The 19399-nt window shown below is 55.7% G+C and overlaps 1 protein-coding gene across 4 annotated transcripts; it reads right to left on the bottom strand.

Moving 5' to 3' along the window:
• Positions 1-10348: 10348 nt before the first annotated feature.
• Positions 10349-18386, bottom strand: C8H3orf18 (chromosome 8 C3orf18 homolog). Of its 4 annotated transcripts, XM_010347103.3 has the most exons (6): positions 18294-18382; positions 16898-16940; positions 16313-16707; positions 12893-12918; positions 12124-12271; positions 10349-10936 (listed from the first exon to the last, which is right to left on the bottom strand). In XM_010347103.3, the coding sequence occupies exons 3-6, from the start codon at positions 16544-16546 to the stop codon at positions 10856-10858; spliced, it is 489 nt and encodes a 162-aa protein (XP_010345405.1). In that variant the 5' UTR covers positions 16547-16707; positions 16898-16940; positions 18294-18382; the 3' UTR covers positions 10349-10855. The 4 variants fall into 4 exon arrangements, with proteins under 4 accessions (XP_010345405.1, XP_010345404.1, XP_003936669.1 ...); XM_010347102.3 differs by lacking the exon at positions 16898-16940 and having other exon boundaries at positions 18294-18383; XM_003936620.4 differs by having other exon boundaries at positions 16313-16940.
• Between the last annotated feature and the right edge of the window lie 1013 nt (positions 18387-19399).

The following is a 19399-nucleotide window of genomic DNA, read 5'->3' as shown; positions in this document are numbered from 1 at the left end:
TGAACTCTTAATTCTATCTTGAGGAGGACCTGCCCCACTTTACAGATGAAGAAACTGAGGCAAGAGGTTCAGGGACTTGCCTGGAGTTGCATGGTGGCTGAGCGGAGATTCAGATAAGCTCCTCATTCATATAGCACTGGGTAATCAGGAGACTGCAGCTGCCCCAGGGCCCTTGGACAGGGGTGTCTGGGACACCTGGCACCAGGACCCAGGGTATTACAGAAGGCAGAGCTGACTTGCCATGAGGCATGCCTCCACTGGAAGCCAAAAGAGGCGGGGGACCAGGTGCAGCTCCTCCCTGGAGTCCGGCTGCCTGCTGCACTGGATCACCAGGAGTCCTGGTGCAGGAGCGGCTTGTTTCCTGCTGCCTGTCTTGCTGGAGATGATACATGGGGAAGAGATGGTATGGCTCCTGCCCTCCCAGTCACAGCCAGGTCGCTGGAGGTGGCAAATGTTCCCATCTCGCTTGCTCACACCGGGGGATGCAGGAGCCAAAAGGAGGGGGCCCTTGGTGACATACTCAGGAACTCACCATGAGGGACACAGAGATAACCCAGGCTTGTTCAAACCTGCTGTAGGAGTTCAATAGAGCTGGGTGCAACTCCTGTGTGACCTATGACAAGTCACTCAACCTTACTGAGACTCTGCTTCAGGCGGGGTGGCTGATGGAGCCCATGAGAGCTCTGTGGGGAGGACCTGAGGCAGAGAGATTGGTATCTGAGAGTGACTTTCTGTGCAATGCCTTGACGGGGGAGGGAAGGGAGCCAGGATTTAAAGGAAGAACGGGACAGGAGGTCCCATTCATACAGTGGAGGTCTCAAGATCAAATTTCAGGCAAAGGTATACAGTGAGAAGCCCCTGGGAGGGAGTGATCAGAACATTCTGAGAGGCTGGGCCTTGACCACTGAGGGGCAAGCCCCCAACCTCATGCCTCCCTAACCTCTGGCTAGCCAACCCTGCCAGTGGCCCAGCCCTAACAACACTTGCGGGACAACAGCAGGTGGCTCTCCCCCTGCTATGGAAGCTGCATGATGAGGCCCAAGGTGCTGACCCCTGTACCATCCTCCGTGCTTACGGCAAGCCCCATCTGTCCCCTAACTGCCCACAGGGTTGCTGCATCGAGGGGTGAGGGCTTGGGGTCCAGTTTTTATCCCCTGCAGGTAGAGGCTATCCAAATCCCAGGGCAGGGCCTGCAGTTTAGATGCCCTGAGCCCAGATAGGTGGGCCCTGATGAGAAGAACCGCCCTCCATAATAAAAGTACTAATAACTGCATACTTTCATTGATGGCTCTCCATGTGCTTTTAATATATTAACTCATTTAATTCCCATGAGGCAAAAACAACTTATTCAATCCTCCATTTGACAAATAGCCCTGAGCACCCACTATGTGGCAGGCTCAGGACACAGCAGTGTCCCTGACCCAACCCCAGTTCAGCCCTTCTTCTGGCAGGGATGAAGCAAACAGCTCTAATGCAGCAGTCTCACAGACCCTAGGCGCCTAAAAAAACCCTCAAGACCAAATTTCAGGCAAGCCTCCCTCCCATCTAATAATTTGGGCCTGCACCGCCACCTGGTGTTCACACTCAGAATAGCTCCAAACGGTGTGCCCTTGCCTCCACGAAGGGAAGTTGCGCCCACCCCACCCACCCAGATTTGGGATGGTCATCATTTGGGCAGTGAGAATGGGCCTCCTGGGCCCCTTTAGAGGGTGTGGAGGTGGGTGCGTTCTCTCTGGGGGAGTCATTCCGCAGCACCTGTTGTCCTCGTGGTTCTTACAGAGCAGTGTCCAACAGATCCACTCCCCGCCCAGCACCATCATCCGCGACTGGGAGCCTCAGCAGAGCGGGCAGGATGAGTGTCGCAGGTCGTGCTGGCCCCACACCACATGGGCGCTCCATGCCAGCAGGGCTCACCCAGTGAGGTCACCGTCTTAGTGTCCTGGTTGTGAGGAAATTCGGATCCTTTGCCCCTTGCCCCCTGCCCAGCCTGAAAAGTCCACTGCCACCTTTTATCAAACTCAGCACAAAGCCCAGCAGATGAAAGGCTTGCCTCCCCCCAGGCACTCCTCTGCAGAGTCCCCTGTCCTCAGCTGCCTCTCCGGTCATTTCCTGCTATCTGTGCTGCCGTCCTGGCTCTCCTGCTGGTGGATCTCTTCCCTGGCTGGGTGCCCCTCAACACCAGAGTCCAGCAGAGGGCCCACTGTGGAAGAGCTGGGAACGTGTGAAGAGAATGAATGAGTGGTGTCAGGAGGGGCCAGCTCTGTCTTCAGAGAGTATTCTTTCCTTCTTCGGGGGTGTGAACTCGGGTTCACCCACCCTGGATCAAATTTAGGCCCTGCCTTATGCTGAGCAACCCTACTGCCCTGTGCCTCAGTTTTCCCATCTGTAATGTGGGAGCACAAGGGGTGCCCAGTCTCTGTGTTGCTGGGGAATTCAACAGACTCTGATTTTGTGAATGCCCCAGGAGGTCCACACACATACACACAGACTCTGGGCTTGACTCATCTGCAGGGATTTATGGCAGGAATCTTCCTCCTTCACCCGGAGTTTCAGAGTGTCATTTCTTTTCACCCATTATCAAGCCGCTGAGAAATCCCTTAAATCTCTCATAATCTGGTGTTCTCAGGCTCCTCTGGGTAAAAAGTTTCCCGGGAGCTTCAGCTGGGGCAGAGTTTGGCCCACTCTCCTTGCTTGGACCTCTGGGTCCTCCAGCCTGCTAGCAGGGTGTGGGAGGAGGGTAGGGGTTTAATAACAGCCTGCTGGGCCCCAGCTAGGGACCCGAGATTCAGGTGAGTGAGGTATCCACGGTCCGAGATTTAAGGAGGCAGATACATTTGTGTTGGTGAAAGTGCAGTGTCAGCAACTGAGAGTGAGTGGCTTCTTTAATTTTGAGGCCTAGGCCCCTGATTCACCTCGCCTAGTCCTGGCCCTGCCAGGTGATCCCCACATGAGGGCCTGAAGTCCGGGGGCTGCTCTCAACGCCGCATGTGGGAGAGGCTGAGTGCAGAGAAGAGATCTGAGGGTGGGACAACAGAACCCCTGGGCCACCAGACAGGTGACTTGCCTGAGGGTGGCAGTGCCTGGAACTGCAAGCAGGTGGCAAGACAGGCTGGCATGGGAGGCTGGAGGGTAGATTGGGGAGCAAAGTGGATAGTGCCTGCTGGGTGCCCTGTCAGGCCCTGCAACCCCAGTCTCTGCGGCTTATCTTAGCTGAGGCTCCTTTCTAGGACGGTGTGGGAGGAGGGCCAGGGCCCGGGCCCTGGTTCTGAGCCTGATGAATCCAGTCTCTGGGTTCTAAGTCTCCTCCTCTGGAATAGGGGTGACCGTATACCCTCCCAGGGGCTACTGAGAGTAAAGTGAGATGGTGCCAGATGGTGCAAATTAAGGGTAACTTATTAGGACCAATTCTGGCCCTCGAGGTAGCCCAAGGCCCACTACCAAGGCCCCTCAGGAAACTCTCCAGAGTTGCTGGCTGGAGCCCCTGGCAATGTATGTATGGAATTGCTCTACATGCCTGGCACCACTCCTGGCTGGAGGTACAGGGGCCTGGGTGCAAAACCATCTTACAAGGCTCTCAGTCCAGCATACAGGAGAAGTCCTGGGGGGAACCTGGGTGAGGTAGACAGACTCTCAAACCAGCCCGCACCCCACTAGCATCCAGAAAGGTGCTGTGGGAAACTGTAGCCAGGAAGAAACCTCAAGGCAGCAGGAAACCAGGAGGGAGCTCTAGGGTCCCGAGATCAGCCAAGAGGTGGTCAGGATGAGGCTCACCTGGGGTGAGGGGCTCTGCTGCTCTTTGAGGAGCCCAGGTTTGGGGAGTCCCATTTGCCTAGTGCCTTGCCCTGCCCACCTGGACCAAGGTTAGAGGTCCTGTCTCTTTGATAGGGATCTCCATAAGCAAGACCACTTAGAAAACGGCCTGTAGGATTGTGAAATTGATGACATTCCTAGGTACCAGCTATGTGCAGGGAGCCAGCCAGCCCTGTGCTCAGGCTGTCCCTGAGCTCTGCCCTTGTGACCTGCCATCCCTGCCTCACGGCTGCCTGACCCTGGGCCAGTCTCACTGCTTCTCTGAAACCCCCCGTGCTTTTTCTGTAAGAGGGGGCTAGTGTTTGTCACAGGGACTAAATGAGGTGACGGAAGAGGGTACACAACAGGCAGCAGGTACTGGGCAGTGGGGTGGGAGGAGAGATCCCCGTGGACAGCCCCTCTCAGGGTACCAGGCTCAAAACAGTCATGGGCTCAAGTCCAAGTGGGGACCAGGGACTCAGACAGGGCTTGGACCAGCCCAGGCCCTTGCCTTCTTTTAAAGTAAAGAGAGAACATTGGCCAGGACAAAATTCAAAGAGAAGCTGAAGATGAAAGGGCCAAGGCTGAGGAGCCCTGACGGATCAGCGAGAGCCACTAGGTGAGGGACATCCCAGGGAAAGTCCTCATGAAGGTAGCCTGAGGCCAGGGGCTTTGTGTGTTCTTTGTGTCATCCCTGCTGATGGCTCTGGCACAGAGGAATGACCCCCTCATGCCTTGGCCTCCAGCAAGAGCGTGCCCCTGGCAGGAGGGCACACCAGGCCCCTGCCCTTCCAGCCCTTCCAGCTGGACGCCAGGCTTTACCCAAACTCCACTCCCTGGCTGAACTGTGTCTTCTTCTGTCACTGGGACAGACAGGCAGAGGTGGTGCCTGGGAGCCCATCAGGTGGGCCTCCTTCTCATACCCACCACCCTGCCCCCTCCAAAATCAAAGATGTGAAGCCCCCAAGGAGACCTCATCCAAATCCCCTTCCAAGGACACCTCCTGAGAGACGACTCTTGTCCCCTGCTTTAGACCTGGGAGACTTCTGGGCCTCGGAAGCAGTTATGTTTGTCGTTGCTGGAGAAGCTCTGAACCGCAGTTTTTGTCCCAGCCTGTCTCTCCAAGGTCCCCAGGGAAGGGGAAGCACCTGGTGACTCTGAGTCTTGTTTGAGTTTGGCCACGCTGAAGGTGGGCACAGATGACAGCCCCTGGCCCCTTCCCTGCTCCACCTGGGCCTTCCCTTTCCAAACCTATCCCAGCAGTTCCTGCCTCCCACCTCCCGAGCCTAGGCAAAAAGAAGGGCAGGATTGCTTTGCCCCCTTTACAAATGAGTCAACCGAGGGCCAGGGGCGGGAACAGATCCTCTCTCCTGGTTTGGTCAGTTCATGCCAAATCCAGGACTGGGGCCTGAACCTTGGGACTCCTGAGGAACAACCCCTCACCCAATTTCTTGCTCCCTCTATGGCCCAGGGTCTGCTCTTTCTCAAGCCTCCACCCCAGTTCCCCTCCCCATCACTCTACCTGGTCACCTAAGCTGGAACCATAGGGCCGTCTTCTTCGGCAGCCCCCAAAGTCCTCAGGCAGGATAAGCCTGATGTTGGTACCAGAAACGGTGGTAAGGGGCCAAGTGGCTGCCAGCCTCACCTTCTCTCTTGGTGTTGTGGGAGAAACACACAGCACGGGGCTCCAAAGCCCCACACAGCGGGGCAATCACAGACACTTCATTCAGCCCCCAGACCACCCAGTTCTGCATCAGTAAATGGGGCTGGACAGCTCCTACAGGTCTGGTCCACTAGAACTGCCCATCAGCCCAGACCTGGTGGCTTCTAACTGGTGACCCGCCCTCTTAACACCCCTTGGTGGGACTGGCTTTTATGTTATTGGGTCACTCAGGCTAGGAATGAGGGGCAGCTCTGCTGGGCCACCAGCTGAACCCAGAGAAAGGCACCGGGTGTTGGCTGCCAGAGGAGGATCAGCCAGGAGTGTGGCACCTCCTGGATGCCGCTGTGTCTGCTGGAAGAGAGAATAGCACTCCACAGGGTTTCTTGGGAAACACCACAGGTAGAGAATGTTTCTCACTGGGTTCTGCTGTTCCACTGCTAGACACCCTGCACCATATCTGTCACAGCCACAGCCACACCCACAGAATGGGCAGCAGAGGCTGCCACATCCTGACCTGCAACCCAGGTCCTGGAGAGTCAGGCAGAAAGTGAAGGCAGGTGGTGCTTGCTCCTCTGCCTCCTCCAGGCAGGCCTGCTGGACTGGAACTCTTAGAGATTGGGAACAACTCAATCAGCAGCCTTTCTCTGACCCAGCAGACTTGGCTCGCAGCAAGTCCCCACTCACCTCCATGCACACGATTGAATATACAGAAAGTGCTTGGTTACTCCTGTGGACTTGGCATGGGGGAGACACCAGTGTGACTTTTCACTTTGCTTTCAAGTTAAATGGCATGATGGACTACCCAAGATTTTGTCCCAAATGTGAAAATCTGGCTCAGGCTGTGACCGACTGATCAGAGCTGACCTGGCTTGTCAAGGAAGGCCTTGGTATCCCCTGGGTGAGGCCAGGGAGTGTCTGGCTTCAGAGTAAAGGCTGTCTCGACCTCTCTCCCCTGTCTGCAGATTTGTGTTCAGGGTAACATCTCCAGACAGAAACCTGGCCCCAGGCTCCCAGAGGATCACCTTCCCAGCAGAACCCGGAGACAGGGGACTCCTTCAAAGCCGAGGGAAGACCTGAGAAGCAGGTCCTCCTCCTCCACCCAGCAGATGGTCTCTTTGACAGACTGCTTGCCCCAGGCCAGGGGCTGGGAAAAGGAAACCCCCTTCCCAGATAGGTCTCAGCTCTGCCTCCCTCTCTGCTCGTCCCGACAGACCCTCTCCTGGGCTGAAGGTTCTAGCCCTAGATTTTTCTCTGGGATTGGGGAGGTGACACCTACTTCTTGTTCCTCCCTGTATGCCTGCTGCCTTTCCCTATCTCCCTTGGGTGTGGGGAGAGGGGCAGGGTGTTGTCCCTGGAGAGCACTGACACCTGCCATGAACTTCCACTTGCAGGTACAAAGAACCCAGGGTGAGGAGGGGCAGGGACTGCTGCCAAGGAGCTTGGAGGGCTGGGGGGAGGTAAGAGAAGGTGCCTTGGGCAGACCCAGGACCAGGTGGGATGGCATCCTGATCTCACCCGGCCTAAGGGGTCTCCATGCTCTCCCCTCCCTTCCTCCCTTCCCTGTAGCTGATATCCACACACTTCTTGTTCATTTCTCAGCAACACTGGCCTTTCAGAGTGTCCTCTGGGTGACCAGATGTTCTCACCTGGTGTTGGCCCCATCCTGAGCCCTCAGAGGACAAGGTGGATGGGAACGTCAAAACAGTGTCTCCTGGGGGTTGCCCCACATATCATTGGCCATGGCTCTCACACTGAGGCCTGCTGAGGGGTGAAGCTGGGCAGGATGGGGTGGGGGTGTCTGCCCCCAGCTTATAAAATTCCCAGGCACACCCTGCCTGCACCCCGCCATCTTTTTCCCACAGCTGTAAAGATACATAGACCTATAGAATGTATGTATCTGTGTACATACACACACACACACACACACACACACAAACACACACATACACACACACACACCTTTTTTCCTATTTGACATCTGTCTCCTCCATCTACAATGGAAATGCAGAGTCTAGTTGGTTCACCGACAGGACAGTGGTGCCAGGCTCATGATAGACGCTTAGCGATGTTTCTGGAAGGAATCCACAGCAAGGTCAGGCTGCTCTACTGAAGTTTCTGGGCCCTCCTGCACAAGAACTTTCCTTTACAATCTGTAGGCGTCCCCAGTGTCTGCCTGCGGCCAGGCAATGGGATTATTTCATTCACTTTAGCTCGAAGGTGACACTTCACTTTATTAAACAAGATGGCCTCTGAAGGCGCTGAGCCGTGTCCACCCAGATATCACCTACCACAAACTGTAGCAGCTTCTGAGCCCAAGCCCTGGGTGCTATTCCAGAGGAAGGGTTTTACTTATGGAAAAGAGAGAGTGTGTGAGTGAGTGAGAGAATGAGAGTGTGTGTGTGTGTGTGTGTGTGTGTGTGTGTGTGGTGGGGCAGGGGGCAGTTCTCAAAGGGCTCTGTTTAACAGCAATCTCAGGAGCAGTGAGGCAGGCAGGGGACTCCGTCTCATTCTGCTGCCTGGCTGAGGGTGGTAAGTGAACCAGGCTCAAGGCCTCAAGGAGGACACACCAACCAGAAACTTTCACTCCAATATTTATTGATCCCACACTGTGGAAGACCTGGGGACTTAACTGGGACCTTGGTTTTCCTGCAGGACTGGGAATAAGACCTAGAGAGCAGAAGGTGGGTGGAAGGGGGAGACAGTGCCTGTGAGGGCACAAGAGGTGTGGACATGGGCCCTGGCACCCACAGAGACAGCTGTCCTGTGCACCTTGTCTTGCCAAGCCTGTCCTGCAAGAGAGGGGCATGGGCAGACAGCAGGAGTGGACGAGTCACCGTCCAGGTCCTGGTCCCTGGGAGTCTCACAGGCCCTGTTTCTTCAGGATCCCCCAGACGCCGGGTCTTCTGCCACTCCCACATCCCTGGGCTGAAGTACCTTCCAAAAGGGTGGGAGGACACAGCTCACCACCACCCCTCCTCTCACTCCATGCCCCTCCAGAATCCTGCCAATCTGCAGGGGAATGAGACTCCTTCCCAAGACCAAGGCCATCACTGACAGGGTGAGCCATGACCCCAGTGTGGTTGGCCTGTGGGTGAGTGGCCCTTCCCTCATCTAAGGCCCTGTCCCCTAGCCCCTTCCTCTAGCTGAGCCCTCCCATCATGGAACTTGAGGGCTCTTCCACCCCTTATTTCCATGATACTGGCATGAAGGCTCAGCTCTCTGGGGAGGGTCTGGATGTTACTTAGAGTCCTGGTTTGTGGAACTTTCAGGGCTAATACTGGGACAGTCCTGGGAAAACCAGGATGACTGGTCACCCTAGTGTCATTCTCCTCCAAACCCTTATGAACCCTGCAGGTGGGTTCAACACAGATGGCCCTAATGGTTTCCCACCACACCCTCCCCCCGCCACCCTTCCCCTGCACCCTTGTGCTCCAGAAAAAGCCACACTATTTTGCTTCCTTTTGTGTTTCAGACCCAGCTCCGGTGGGTCCTCATACCTTCCCCAGGCCCTTCAGGCTCAGGGCCCCTTCCTCCCCTAGTCCCACAAGGTCCTGTTCACTTGACCTCTCCACCCTAGTGGGTGGCAGGCCTTGTGACCCCAATCCACAGTTGAGACACGAAACCCCCAGGGCAACCTCAAACTCAGGGCCAGGGGCATTTCCTCAGACAGCTCAAGAGAAACCAACTAGGCTGCCACTTCCTAGCTGTGATCCAAGCAACTATCCGCAGGCCCCCACAGCTCCTCACCCATCCTGCCCCTCCTGGGGTTCCACACTCCAAGTGTCACAGGCTCACACTCTCTCCATGTAAACATCTTCATTATATCTTTAATGTTCTCACATGGAGCTGCTCTGGGTTCAATTACAGCTGTATGTATCCCGAATTCCTGGCAGCCTCCAGTCGGCTCAAGTGCTAATGTATTTATAGCATGTAGAGGAGGGAATAAATTCAGAAACTTCCCCATGGGGGCTTCCTAGGCCCATACCTCCTGACATGGGGCATTGGTCCAAAGGAAGGTCTGCATACACTACTCCTGCATCCCCTCCGACCAGCAGCGGCCAGTGAAAGTGGCAAGGCTGGGCATGGGACATGCTTCTGTGCATGCTTGTGTGCGTATGTATGCCCAGCATAGAAAAAAAAAAAACCCCGCTCTTAGGGTCTGTCTCTGCCCAATGCTTTGCCAGGACCCCTGGCATCAGCCCTGATCCTGCAAGGCTTATGGAAAAGCCAAGTGCAGGGACCCATTTCCCCACTCTATTAACACTGAATGGCCCTTCCCATAGATGGGATGGAGGTGGGGAATTCACATATAGACTAGGTTTTTTATGTCTTTTTCTGAGGAGCAATCCCTCACCCACTTTCAGGCAGTCATAACTGCCCCCCAAGCCTGCAACCTGTGATTACTGCCCTCAGACCAACAGCCTCTCCCAATCCCAGATCCCCAGTAGAGCCCAAGACAGGGAGCTGTTTTTAGAAGCAGTTGTGCCCAGGGAAGCAATGCAGTGGAGAGAGGAACCCTGCCATGCTTCCCTCTTCGTGGCAGTCCCTGAAGATTGAAGGCAGAGAAGGTAGCCTACCCTGATGCTCTGTTACATACCATGGTGGGGAGGTCAACTTAGAGGGTGGGGCCAATGTGGCAATCTCCATCCTGCCCCCTGTCTGGGACAGGCACATTATCTGCCCATGGGAACACTCGCATATGCATGAGGCCTCTCTTCCACTTCCATTCCCCTACTTCCTTCCCCCTCAGCTCCCATCCTAGCTTGGGCCCAGTAACATCTGGCTGCCAGGGATGGGTGGCTGGGAGACTTCCCAGACCCTCTGTAGTATGGATGGACCCTGGGTGTGAACTGTCCTTCTCCTGGCATCCTTGCATACTGGGCAGTTTCAGCCCCATCTCTGGGCTTCTGAGGACCCGTAACAGGTGCTGACCTACTGTCCCTATAACTTGGGTGGTTTCCTGTCCCCACCTCAGAAGAGGCTCCAGATTCCAAAAAACAGGTGTCTCCCTGACAGAGGGGAACTTCCCCTCTCCTCCCCGAGCCCCTCCCACTCTGTATCTTTCCCCATTTCCTCCACATTAGAGGGGCAGACCCTGATGTGAGGGATCTGGACAAGGGATAAGGAAGCCGGCAGTAGCTCTTGACCTTCTCAGCATGAGGGATGGCCTCCATGCCAGGGGCCTCAGGTCAGAGGTCAGTGGTCAGATGTCCAGCCTGGTCAGGGCCCTCTCTTAGAGCCTAGAATCAGCAGGTGGGTCTGAAGAACTGCTGGGGCCTGGCTTGGCCCTCTCATGTCTTCGCAGGGCAGGTCCTCAGAGTAGGTCTTGACAATCAGGGAGTGGGGAGCTCTGTGGGCACCACGGCAGGTCTCTATCAGAAGTCCAGGCTTGTCCCAGGCCACTCATGCATGGATGGCGTTGGCCACGTCGGTAAACACCAGCCGGCTGGGCCTCTGCACTGGGCCCTGGGAGGGGAGAGTAGTCTGCAGGAAGACAGGCAGGGGCATCAGAGACCATGACCAAGGCCATGCACTCGCTGGCCCAGTCACCTCCACCCTCACTTCCTGGTGCCTGCTTATGCTTGGCACCAGCAATGGCTTCTGCCTGGAATGCACTCCTTCCAAGCTCAGCCTAGAAATACAACTTGGCTCAGATGACTCCTCCCCACGACAGCCATGCCCAGCTTGCCCTGTCACCTTGGCGGCACTTACTGTGTTGATTTAATTATGCATGCATTGTCTTTTCCCAGCAGGGGAGTCAGAGGGCTGGACTCTGCACCCCCAGGCCCTAGCACAGTGCAGCACAAGGGAGGACCTGAGGAAACAAGTGTCAAGTGGCCGGCAGTCCCAGGGGCTGAGTGGACCAAGGTTCTCTGTGCGAGTTCCTGAATATCCCAAGAGGGCAATATATCCTGACCCAGGTCACGCAGAACTGGTGACAAAACCAAAGGGTCTTCAGACTCCCAGCCTGGATTCTTTCTGACCCCAAGAAGATGCAAAGAGGCTGGATGAGTCAGGGGCAGCCCTGACTCATGATGCTCTGTGGTACTTGGGAATTTGGGGGAATGGTGGCAAGTGGTCAGGCAGCTCAGTGGCTACAGCAGGATGACCACACAGGTCCCATCCCTTTGGATGTAGGAGACAAGTTTGGCTGGGCTCTTTCCATCCTGGGTCTGTCAGCCACTGAGAATCCACCAGCCTTATTGAGAGGAACTGCTGCCTGAGAGTCTGACCCCATCCACAACCCACAGCACCACAGACCCTCAGGAAGCAGAGGAACCCAGGGTCTCAGTCACCAACAATCTCCCCATTAGTCCTTTTCGACTTTCCTAACCAGTACATGGGGGCACAGGGAGCATGAACTAGGATTTTCATTTGTGGGTGAGAACACTGAAGCTCAGAGATGCCAGTGGGCCTCCCAAGATCACTAGGCTATGGGGCAGAGCCAGGCTTGTTCCCAGGACTGCCCGGCCTGGCCTTGCAATGGGAGTTTGTGGGTGGTCCCTGAGCAATCTGATGGCTTTCTGAACAAATCTGGCAAAAGTCATGTACCCAATACCTGCCAGGTGACCACAGGGCAGGTGCTGAAAAGTTGGATGAGAAAGGAGGGAGGGTAAGGGTGGAGGACGGAGGATGCTGCAGGTGGGGTGGGGAGCCTGGTCAGTGCCCACCTTGCCCTGCATGGCCTGCACAGAGGTGGCAGCCTGCATGGAGGCAGCGTCCCGCCCATGCTCCAGCAGCTCCTGCTCCAACTCATCTTGTTCCTCCGTGGGGTCGAAGTTGTACATGGGCATGAGCTGGTGGCGTAGCTTCTCCAGCCTGGGGATGGGGGCAAAGGCTGCTGGGGGCAGGGCAGGCCCTTCCCCTCCCAGCAGCCCTCCAGGCCCTGCCTGCTGACTAGCTGAGCCACAGCACACAACCATGCTTAGGGCCTTAAGATTTCCCTTGAAATGGTATTAAATGACAGACATTTTTGCACCTATAGTACCAGCTCAACACCTTAGATGGGTAGCCAGGGAGGCAGCAGTTAAATAGGCCAATTGTCCATGGGCCCTACAGGGATCACGTAGGCTAGGGCCTTGCTGTAATGTACAGTGTCTGGAGTTCAGGCGGGGTTGGGGAGCCAGTAGCAGTTAGCTCAGAGCAGCAGGGCAAGGGTGGCTGGGCAGTGGGTGGGAGTAATCCCAGCCTTCCCCCTCCCTGCCCATCCCCAATCCCAGAGTTATACCTAGTTATCTAGAATCCTCACACCTGCCTGACTTGTGTGTGAGATCCTTGTGGGAGGGGGGCCCTCAACCCTCCCCAAAGGAAAATGGTCACTCCCAACCTTGAGTGGGCAGAAGAGGCCCTGACTCCCTGATCAGCTTTCTATCTGCTTCCCTTGGAGCCCAGCCCAGCACTGCCCATGGGCTTGGGTTTTGGGTTTGGGTGGGGAATTACCTCTTCTTCTTCCTGATGTACAAAACCTGCAAGAGAAGGAGCAGCATCAAATGGCAAGGAGAGGGGACCCTGAGGAACCCAGCAGCCCTTCTGGATGGGGACATGCTGAGGCTGATGAACAAGAAACCTGTGGGCCCCCATCCTAATGACATATACATCCCCCTCTTCATGCCCTCCTTTGGTGTTTTTAGCTGTGGACAGTGTCCAGACTGAGTTTGGAGCCCAGCCTGGGAGACCACACAGTTAGGCCCACCCTGCGGACTGGTGGGCCCCACCTATTGGCTGGGCTGCCAGTACTAACTGCAGCTCCAGCCACTCAGCACCTGTCTGTGGCTCCCCAGGGCTGAAGGGGAAAGGGAAGGCTTCAGCACGTCCCCTCCCTGCAACTCTTCCCAGGCCCAAAGCTACATTCAGGCAAAAAGAAAAGGGACCAGGCAACGTGGTGCATGCCTGTAGTCCCAGTTACTCAAAATGCTGAGATGGGAGGATCTCTTGAGCCCAGGAGTTTGAGTCCAGCCTGGGCAACATAGTGAGACTCCATCTCTATAACAACAACAAAAAGAACCAGGGATAGGCAGTGGCCAGACTCTGTAGCATGTAGGACAGCAACTCTAGGCAAGGCTCTGAGCTGGTGGTCTCTGGAGTTCCTATGGCAGGCTTACGGTCCCCAGTGGACTAAGGTGGGGGAGAGGGACCAGAGCCCCTAGGCATCAGCCCAGGTCAACTCCCCAAAACTCTGATGCCAGAGGAACCTAAGAAAGCCCCTAGGTCCAGTCCCCCACTGTACAACGTTGAAGATGAGGGCCTAGGCAGCCTGAGAAACCATCTAGGACCTCCAGGCCACAGCAATACACCAAGGAGAGGGAGGAAGCAGGGAAGACGTGGGGACCACCTTGGGCAGGGAATACAGGAACTTCTGCCATCATCCTGCTCTTCCCTAAACTGGCAGTATCTGACTACCAGGAGCATGACTACCTCTGCCTGGGGAAAGCACAACCCTGTGGTTTGCCTCAAATCCTTCTACATTCTTTGTGCCCCATTCACAGCTTGAATCTGGTTTGGTTTCCAGCCTGGCCCAGAGCTCCTCCTGCAGGACCCCAAAAGCCTGAAAAGAAACTGGGGTACTGATCTTCACTCTCCCCTCCCCTCCAGGGTCACATGTGGGGTGCCCCCTTGCTCTCCTGTGGGTAGGCTGTGACAGGAACTCTGAGGTCTCCTGGCCCAGCCCCTGCCACCCTGAGCAAGTGGGTCCAGCCCCAGCCCCAGCCCCTGTGGTCCCCACCTCTCAGCCCTTGCCCAAGCCCTCCTTCCTCCCCTGAGACCCTGTGATTCAGAAGGATCTACAGAAAAGGCCAGAACCTTTACCCAGTTTCCATGCCTTTGCCATTCTTCCTCAGCTAACACCCACTCCCACACCTTCCTTCCCAAATCTTCCCTACCCCTCACTGTCCAGCAGCTGCAGCCCCACCTCCTCCAGGAACCTCCCCCATCACTGATCCTGGTCTGTGTGGACTAAGCACTTTTCCCTCCTGGATAAGGCAGAAAGCCTTGTGCAGATTTGCTCCTCCTTGTACCCATGGCCCTGCTCGAGGCTGGCATTGGGGAGAGGAAGCAGCACTCAGAGAGCACCTCTGGGCCTGTCTCCAGTCCCCAGGAGCTATCTTCTGCCCTCCATTGCTTTTGTCCTACAAGCTTCCCACCTCTCCGATTTTGGCAAGAGGGCCATCCACCCAGGCCTTCTGAATGTTCCCCTAGAACAAAGAGTAAGAGAGTGTTCTCAAGTTCCAAGGACAAAATCTTTCACTGAGAGTAACAAGGGCAGTTTCTAGGCCCCATTCTGTCCCTAAGGGTGCCTCCATCTGCTTACCCACTGCATGGGTGCCAAGGGAAAATGCTGGCATCCTACCTCACCCCCACCCAGGAGACCTCTCAGGCCCTGGCCTCATTCTGCATGTGCTGCACCCTGGGCCTGCTTGCTGGCCGGCAGTTGCTCCCTGGCAGCAATCCAGAGCCTGCGGGGCCCATATGGCAACCCTGGTTTAACAGAAGATCCAACCAGGCCATGATGGACCATCCACAGCCCTATTTGTCAGAGCAACATGCTCCTGAGCCCAAGGCCAGCCATCAGAGCCTGTGAGGAGCAGTGGGTGGATCCTACCATTGTCAGGAACACTGGGGAATCTCAGGGGCACCTCATTCTCCCTAGTCTCAGCCTGCACAATCTCTAGTGGTCCCTCAGTGACATTCTGAGTGTCCAGGTATCATCTTAGGGGGCAGCCCATATCCTTAGGGACTGACACCAGATCAGGAGGCACCCCACTCACTACTAGAGGATTCCTGCAGCCCTCTCCCCAGTCCCCTTCCTTCCTGATGGCTGCCCACCTCCACCCCTTCTCATGACATGGAGGCCAGGCTTCCACTTTGAGGTCTCAGCTCTAATTTTGCTTCTCAGCTGTCCCTAACCACCTAGCCTGGAAGGCACCCCTGCTTTCCTGCTTTAGTCCCTACGTCAGTCACTGCAGGCTTCCCTTGCAATCCTTGGTTTTTATCTCTTTCCCACTCTCTGTAAGAACCACAGGGCAGGACCTTGTCTTCCCAGCCTCTGTTGGGTCCAAAAGGCCTGTCCCAGGGCATGCACTCAGTAAATAACTGCCAAGTGAATAAATGAATTTTCACTGCCAACAGCCTCCCGTAAGCAGGTCATCTCACCCAGACTCTGCAGCCTACAGTCCACGCCAACCACCTTTAAGCCTCTTCTATTGCAACCTCATACCCACTGCCCTAACTGTCCTGCTTGCTGCTTACAGAACCTTCTGTTTGCCTCCAAACTTTTGCCCATCAGGACCCTCCACTTGAAACTCCCTGACTCCTAGGTAGCCTTCACGACCTGGCTCAAGACACCATGTATTCCTGAGAACCTTTTCTGTTTCTTCCAATTAGAAGCATTGCTTCTCTGGTCTCTGAGCCCCAGTGAACAAATCTCTGTGGGAAGGGAGGACAGCACTCTCATTAACAGATTGTTGGCCAGGTGCAGAGGCTCACACCTGTTACCCCAGCACTTTGGGAGGCCAAGGCGGGTGGATGACCTGAGGTCAAGAGTTCGAGACCAGCCTGATCAACACGGTGAAACCCCGTCTCTACTAAAAATACAAAAATTAGCCAGGTGTGGTGGTATGCAACTATAATTCCAGCTACTCAGGAGGCTGAGACAGGAGAATCACTTGAACCTGAGAGGCAGAGGTTGCAGTGAACTGAGATCACACCATTGCACTCCAGCCTGGGGGACAGGGTGAGACTCCATTTCAAAAAAACAAAACCAAAAAAACCCAAAAAAACAAAAAACAGATTGTCTTCTGATTGATTAGGTTCTCTATAAATCTAAACACTGATTATCCTCCCCCAGCCTACCCCAGCTCTCACCATGGCCACAGCCAGGCCTATCACCGTGATGATCCCAAAGGACAGAAGCATGGTACCCACGCCGGCCGCGCCACCAGGCGCATCAGGGATTCTGGTGTCATTAAAGGTGGTGGCCTCTGGGCTGAGGGTAGTGGTCTCGGAGGCTGGCCCATCTGTGGCAGGTTCCAAGTCAGACTCAGAGGTGGGTGGGCGGCTGCTGAACCAGCCCCTAGCAGGTGCAGTCCTGGAGTTCATGCTGACGCGGAGAGGGCCCTGGCTGAGAGGCTGCCTGAGGCCAGTCAACCTGCCCACTCACTCCTGACTCCGGAGTGCCCCAGCCTGTGGTTCCTGCCACTGTGGTGGCCACCTGCACAGCCACCTCCTTGGATAAAGGGAGCCCCCTGCCTTCCTGGGTGCTAGAAAGGAAAGAATAAAAAACATGAGGCTAAGGACAGGGGCTCAGTAGTGAGATGAAGTCTTTCTAGGTTCTGAAAGCCTTGGGGAGATAAAGGTTTGAGGGCAAGGATGAGGGAAAGTTCAGGAGACATTAGGACATGTACTTTACATATCTATGGTGCCCTTGTTTTTAGGAACAAAAATTAAGACCTGCATCCTCTGTCTGTGAGTAAGGAGATCACGGTGATCATACCTGGAAGATATGAAAGGCAGCGGGGATTTTGAAAGAAAAAGTCTCCATCCCCTGATCAAAAACTCCCCACAACCTGCATCCCCATATCCACCTCCTCATTCCCTCCCTCCCACATCCCTCATCCTGCTTGGGGAAAAAAATACCACAGCTTTTTCCTTTCCTGGAGGGAAACACTTGCCTAAGAGTCAGACAGGCCTGTCTTTGATCCCAACTCAGCCGCTTAACTAGATGACCCCAGGCAAGTCACTCCACCTTTCTGTCTCCATTTTCCTGAGTCTAAGGTGGGAATATTGAGAACATCCCTACAGGGTCGTGGGCTAACAGAAATGGCAGAACCAACAGGCCTCTAAGAAAGACTTAGCTCAGCACAAGCCCCATCCACAGTAAACATCCAATACATGTTAGGTTTTCTCCCCATGGCCAACCCAGTCACAAAGGGGGAGCCGCAGGAGCCCCTGGACCCAGGCCACTGTGTGGTCCAGGCTATGCTTGGAGTGTGAGTGCAGGCAGATGTGAAAAGGCCAGAAGACGAGAGAGAGGCTCTGGTCCTCTGGCAGGGCTTCTCTGCAGGCTCTTGGGGACATTGGACTGCCCTCCCTCACCACTATCAATAGAGGGGCTGCTAGGGTCAAGGAGAAAGGCAAGCGGGGAACATAGCTTCAGAGGCAGGAATGGAGCTCCCAGTTTGGGTGCCTTCTCTTCCTTTACTCTCCTCCCCTGGAAGCAGAGGGTGAGAGATTTGCCCAGTGCAGAGGGCCCTGGTTAAGGAAGGGTGGGAAGAGGTTCCAAGCCAAGCTGCAGACGGGAAGGTCTAGCGAGAGGAGGGAAACCTAGCTTATGGTTGCACACATGTCCCCCTGGGCTGGCCCATTAGTGGGGGTGCCTCCCTGTAAAGATGCAGGGGTGTGTATGAGGTATGCACACATCTGTGATGGCCCCTTAGGAAACGGCAAGGCTGGCAGAGGGTTACGGGGTAGAAAGGCTCATCCCTCTTTGCCTTCTCCCTCCAGCTCGGCTGGGCACACAGGGAGGTCCCGGGTTCTTTTCTTGGCTCTGCAACTGATCCCGGGCGTGACCTTGGGCCAAACCCTTAGCTCGTGCTCTGGGGCTCTGTTTACTTCTCCTCCAAATGAGAGAAGGAGCCCTACTAACCACTTTCCAGGCCAGCCTCAGGGTCCAAAGGGGAAGCAGGGAAGGAAACCGGGGTGAAATGGGTCGGCACTGCGACCTTCGAGAACCCACAAGCCGTTCTCCCCCAGGTCTCTCAGTATTCCCTGCCCCAATCCCCATGTCCGCCTCCGCGACCCTGTGATGCCTCCCTTCTTGCACAGGAGCAGCGACCTCAGCACTTACTTAATCCTCTCCGGGCGCCGAGCTCAGTTGGAGAGGCTAGGGGTGGTGGCGACTGGCGGGAGGCCGGGGCGGTGGGTCCAATCCGAGGTCCGTCCTCCCTGCACTCTCCGAGCCGCAGGCCAGGCCCGCTACTACGCACCGGCTGCAGCCGCGAACACTGGCTCTGCCAGCCTGGGCGAGGGTGGGCAGGCCCAGGACCCACGGCAGGGGTGGGGCCGGGCCAAGCAGCCTCAGGGGATCCCCGAAGCTACAGTGCTTTGCCTCCCCGCACGCTCCGCGCCCCCGGCCCCTGATTGGCTGTCGGGCCTAGAGCCCGCCCAGAATTGGACCGTTCGCTTGTCGCTCGGGTCTGACTCCACCCTTAGATGGAGCCTGGAGCCGAGTCGCAGTTCTTACGGAGACCGCACCTCACCCCTTGGCCTGCGCTGAAGTTGGGCGGGGAACCGTGAGTGGCCAGACCCTTCCTGGGCTAGAACTCGGGATCCCTGCCAGCTACCCATGCCGGGACAGACTCACGCCCCAAAATGCAGATGTGCCGAGGAGACTTGGGGAGAGCACTGGACTGGGAGTCCTTGGGCCTACACTTAACTCTGGCTGACTTTGCGACCTTGAAGAAGCTGCTTTCCTTTCCTTAGCCCTGGATTTCTACTAAGTTGGGTCCTCTGGTGTGAGGTATCTTGGTACATGACTCCAACCCCGGGCTAGAAATGGGAAATCTTCATCTAGAGAATTTGAGGAGTGTGGAGGATTTATTATTGGGCACCCCGACCCAGGCAAGCCTACATAAACCCTCACGATAGCGTCCAACCACGGCATGCTTAGCTCAGGGAACGAGCCCTCAGATACTCCTAATCTGCCGGTTTTCAAAGGAGTTTACGAGGATCACTGGGTAGCCTGGTACAAATGCAAATACCCCTGTGGAAGGACTGGGAAGGAGTCAGGGAAACAGCATGTTTAATAGTAGTTTAAGGCGGGGTGTCGTGGCTCACGTCTGTAATCCCAGCACTTTGAGAGGCTGAGGCGGTGGATCACAGAGGTCAGGAGTTCTAGACCAGCCTTGACCAACACAGTGAAACACTGTCTCTACTAAACATACAAAATTACTC

This window comes from Saimiri boliviensis, chromosome 8 (assembly GCF_048565385.1).
Source record: "Saimiri boliviensis isolate mSaiBol1 chromosome 8, mSaiBol1.pri, whole genome shotgun sequence".
Taxonomy (NCBI): Eukaryota; Metazoa; Chordata; class Mammalia; order Primates; family Cebidae; genus Saimiri; species Saimiri boliviensis.
The sequence above is the reverse complement of the archived record's forward strand: the minus strand, read 5'-3'. Positions and strand labels throughout refer to the sequence as shown.

Bases quoted from the DNA above. Each gene is read 5' to 3' on its own strand.
- C8H3orf18 (XM_074403791.1), bottom strand. From the start codon at position 16,546: ATGAACTCCAGGACTGCACCTGCTAGGGGCTGGTTCAGCAGCCGCCCA. The intron at 12,919-16,312 runs GTGAGAGCTGGG...CTTCTCTTGCAG, and splicing joins TAGGCCTGGCTGTGGCCATG to GTTTTGTACATCAGGAAGAA. The intron at 12,272-12,892 runs GTAATTCCCCAC...CCCCATCCCCAG, and splicing joins TACATCAGGAAGAAGAAGAG to GCTGGAGAAGCTACGCCACC.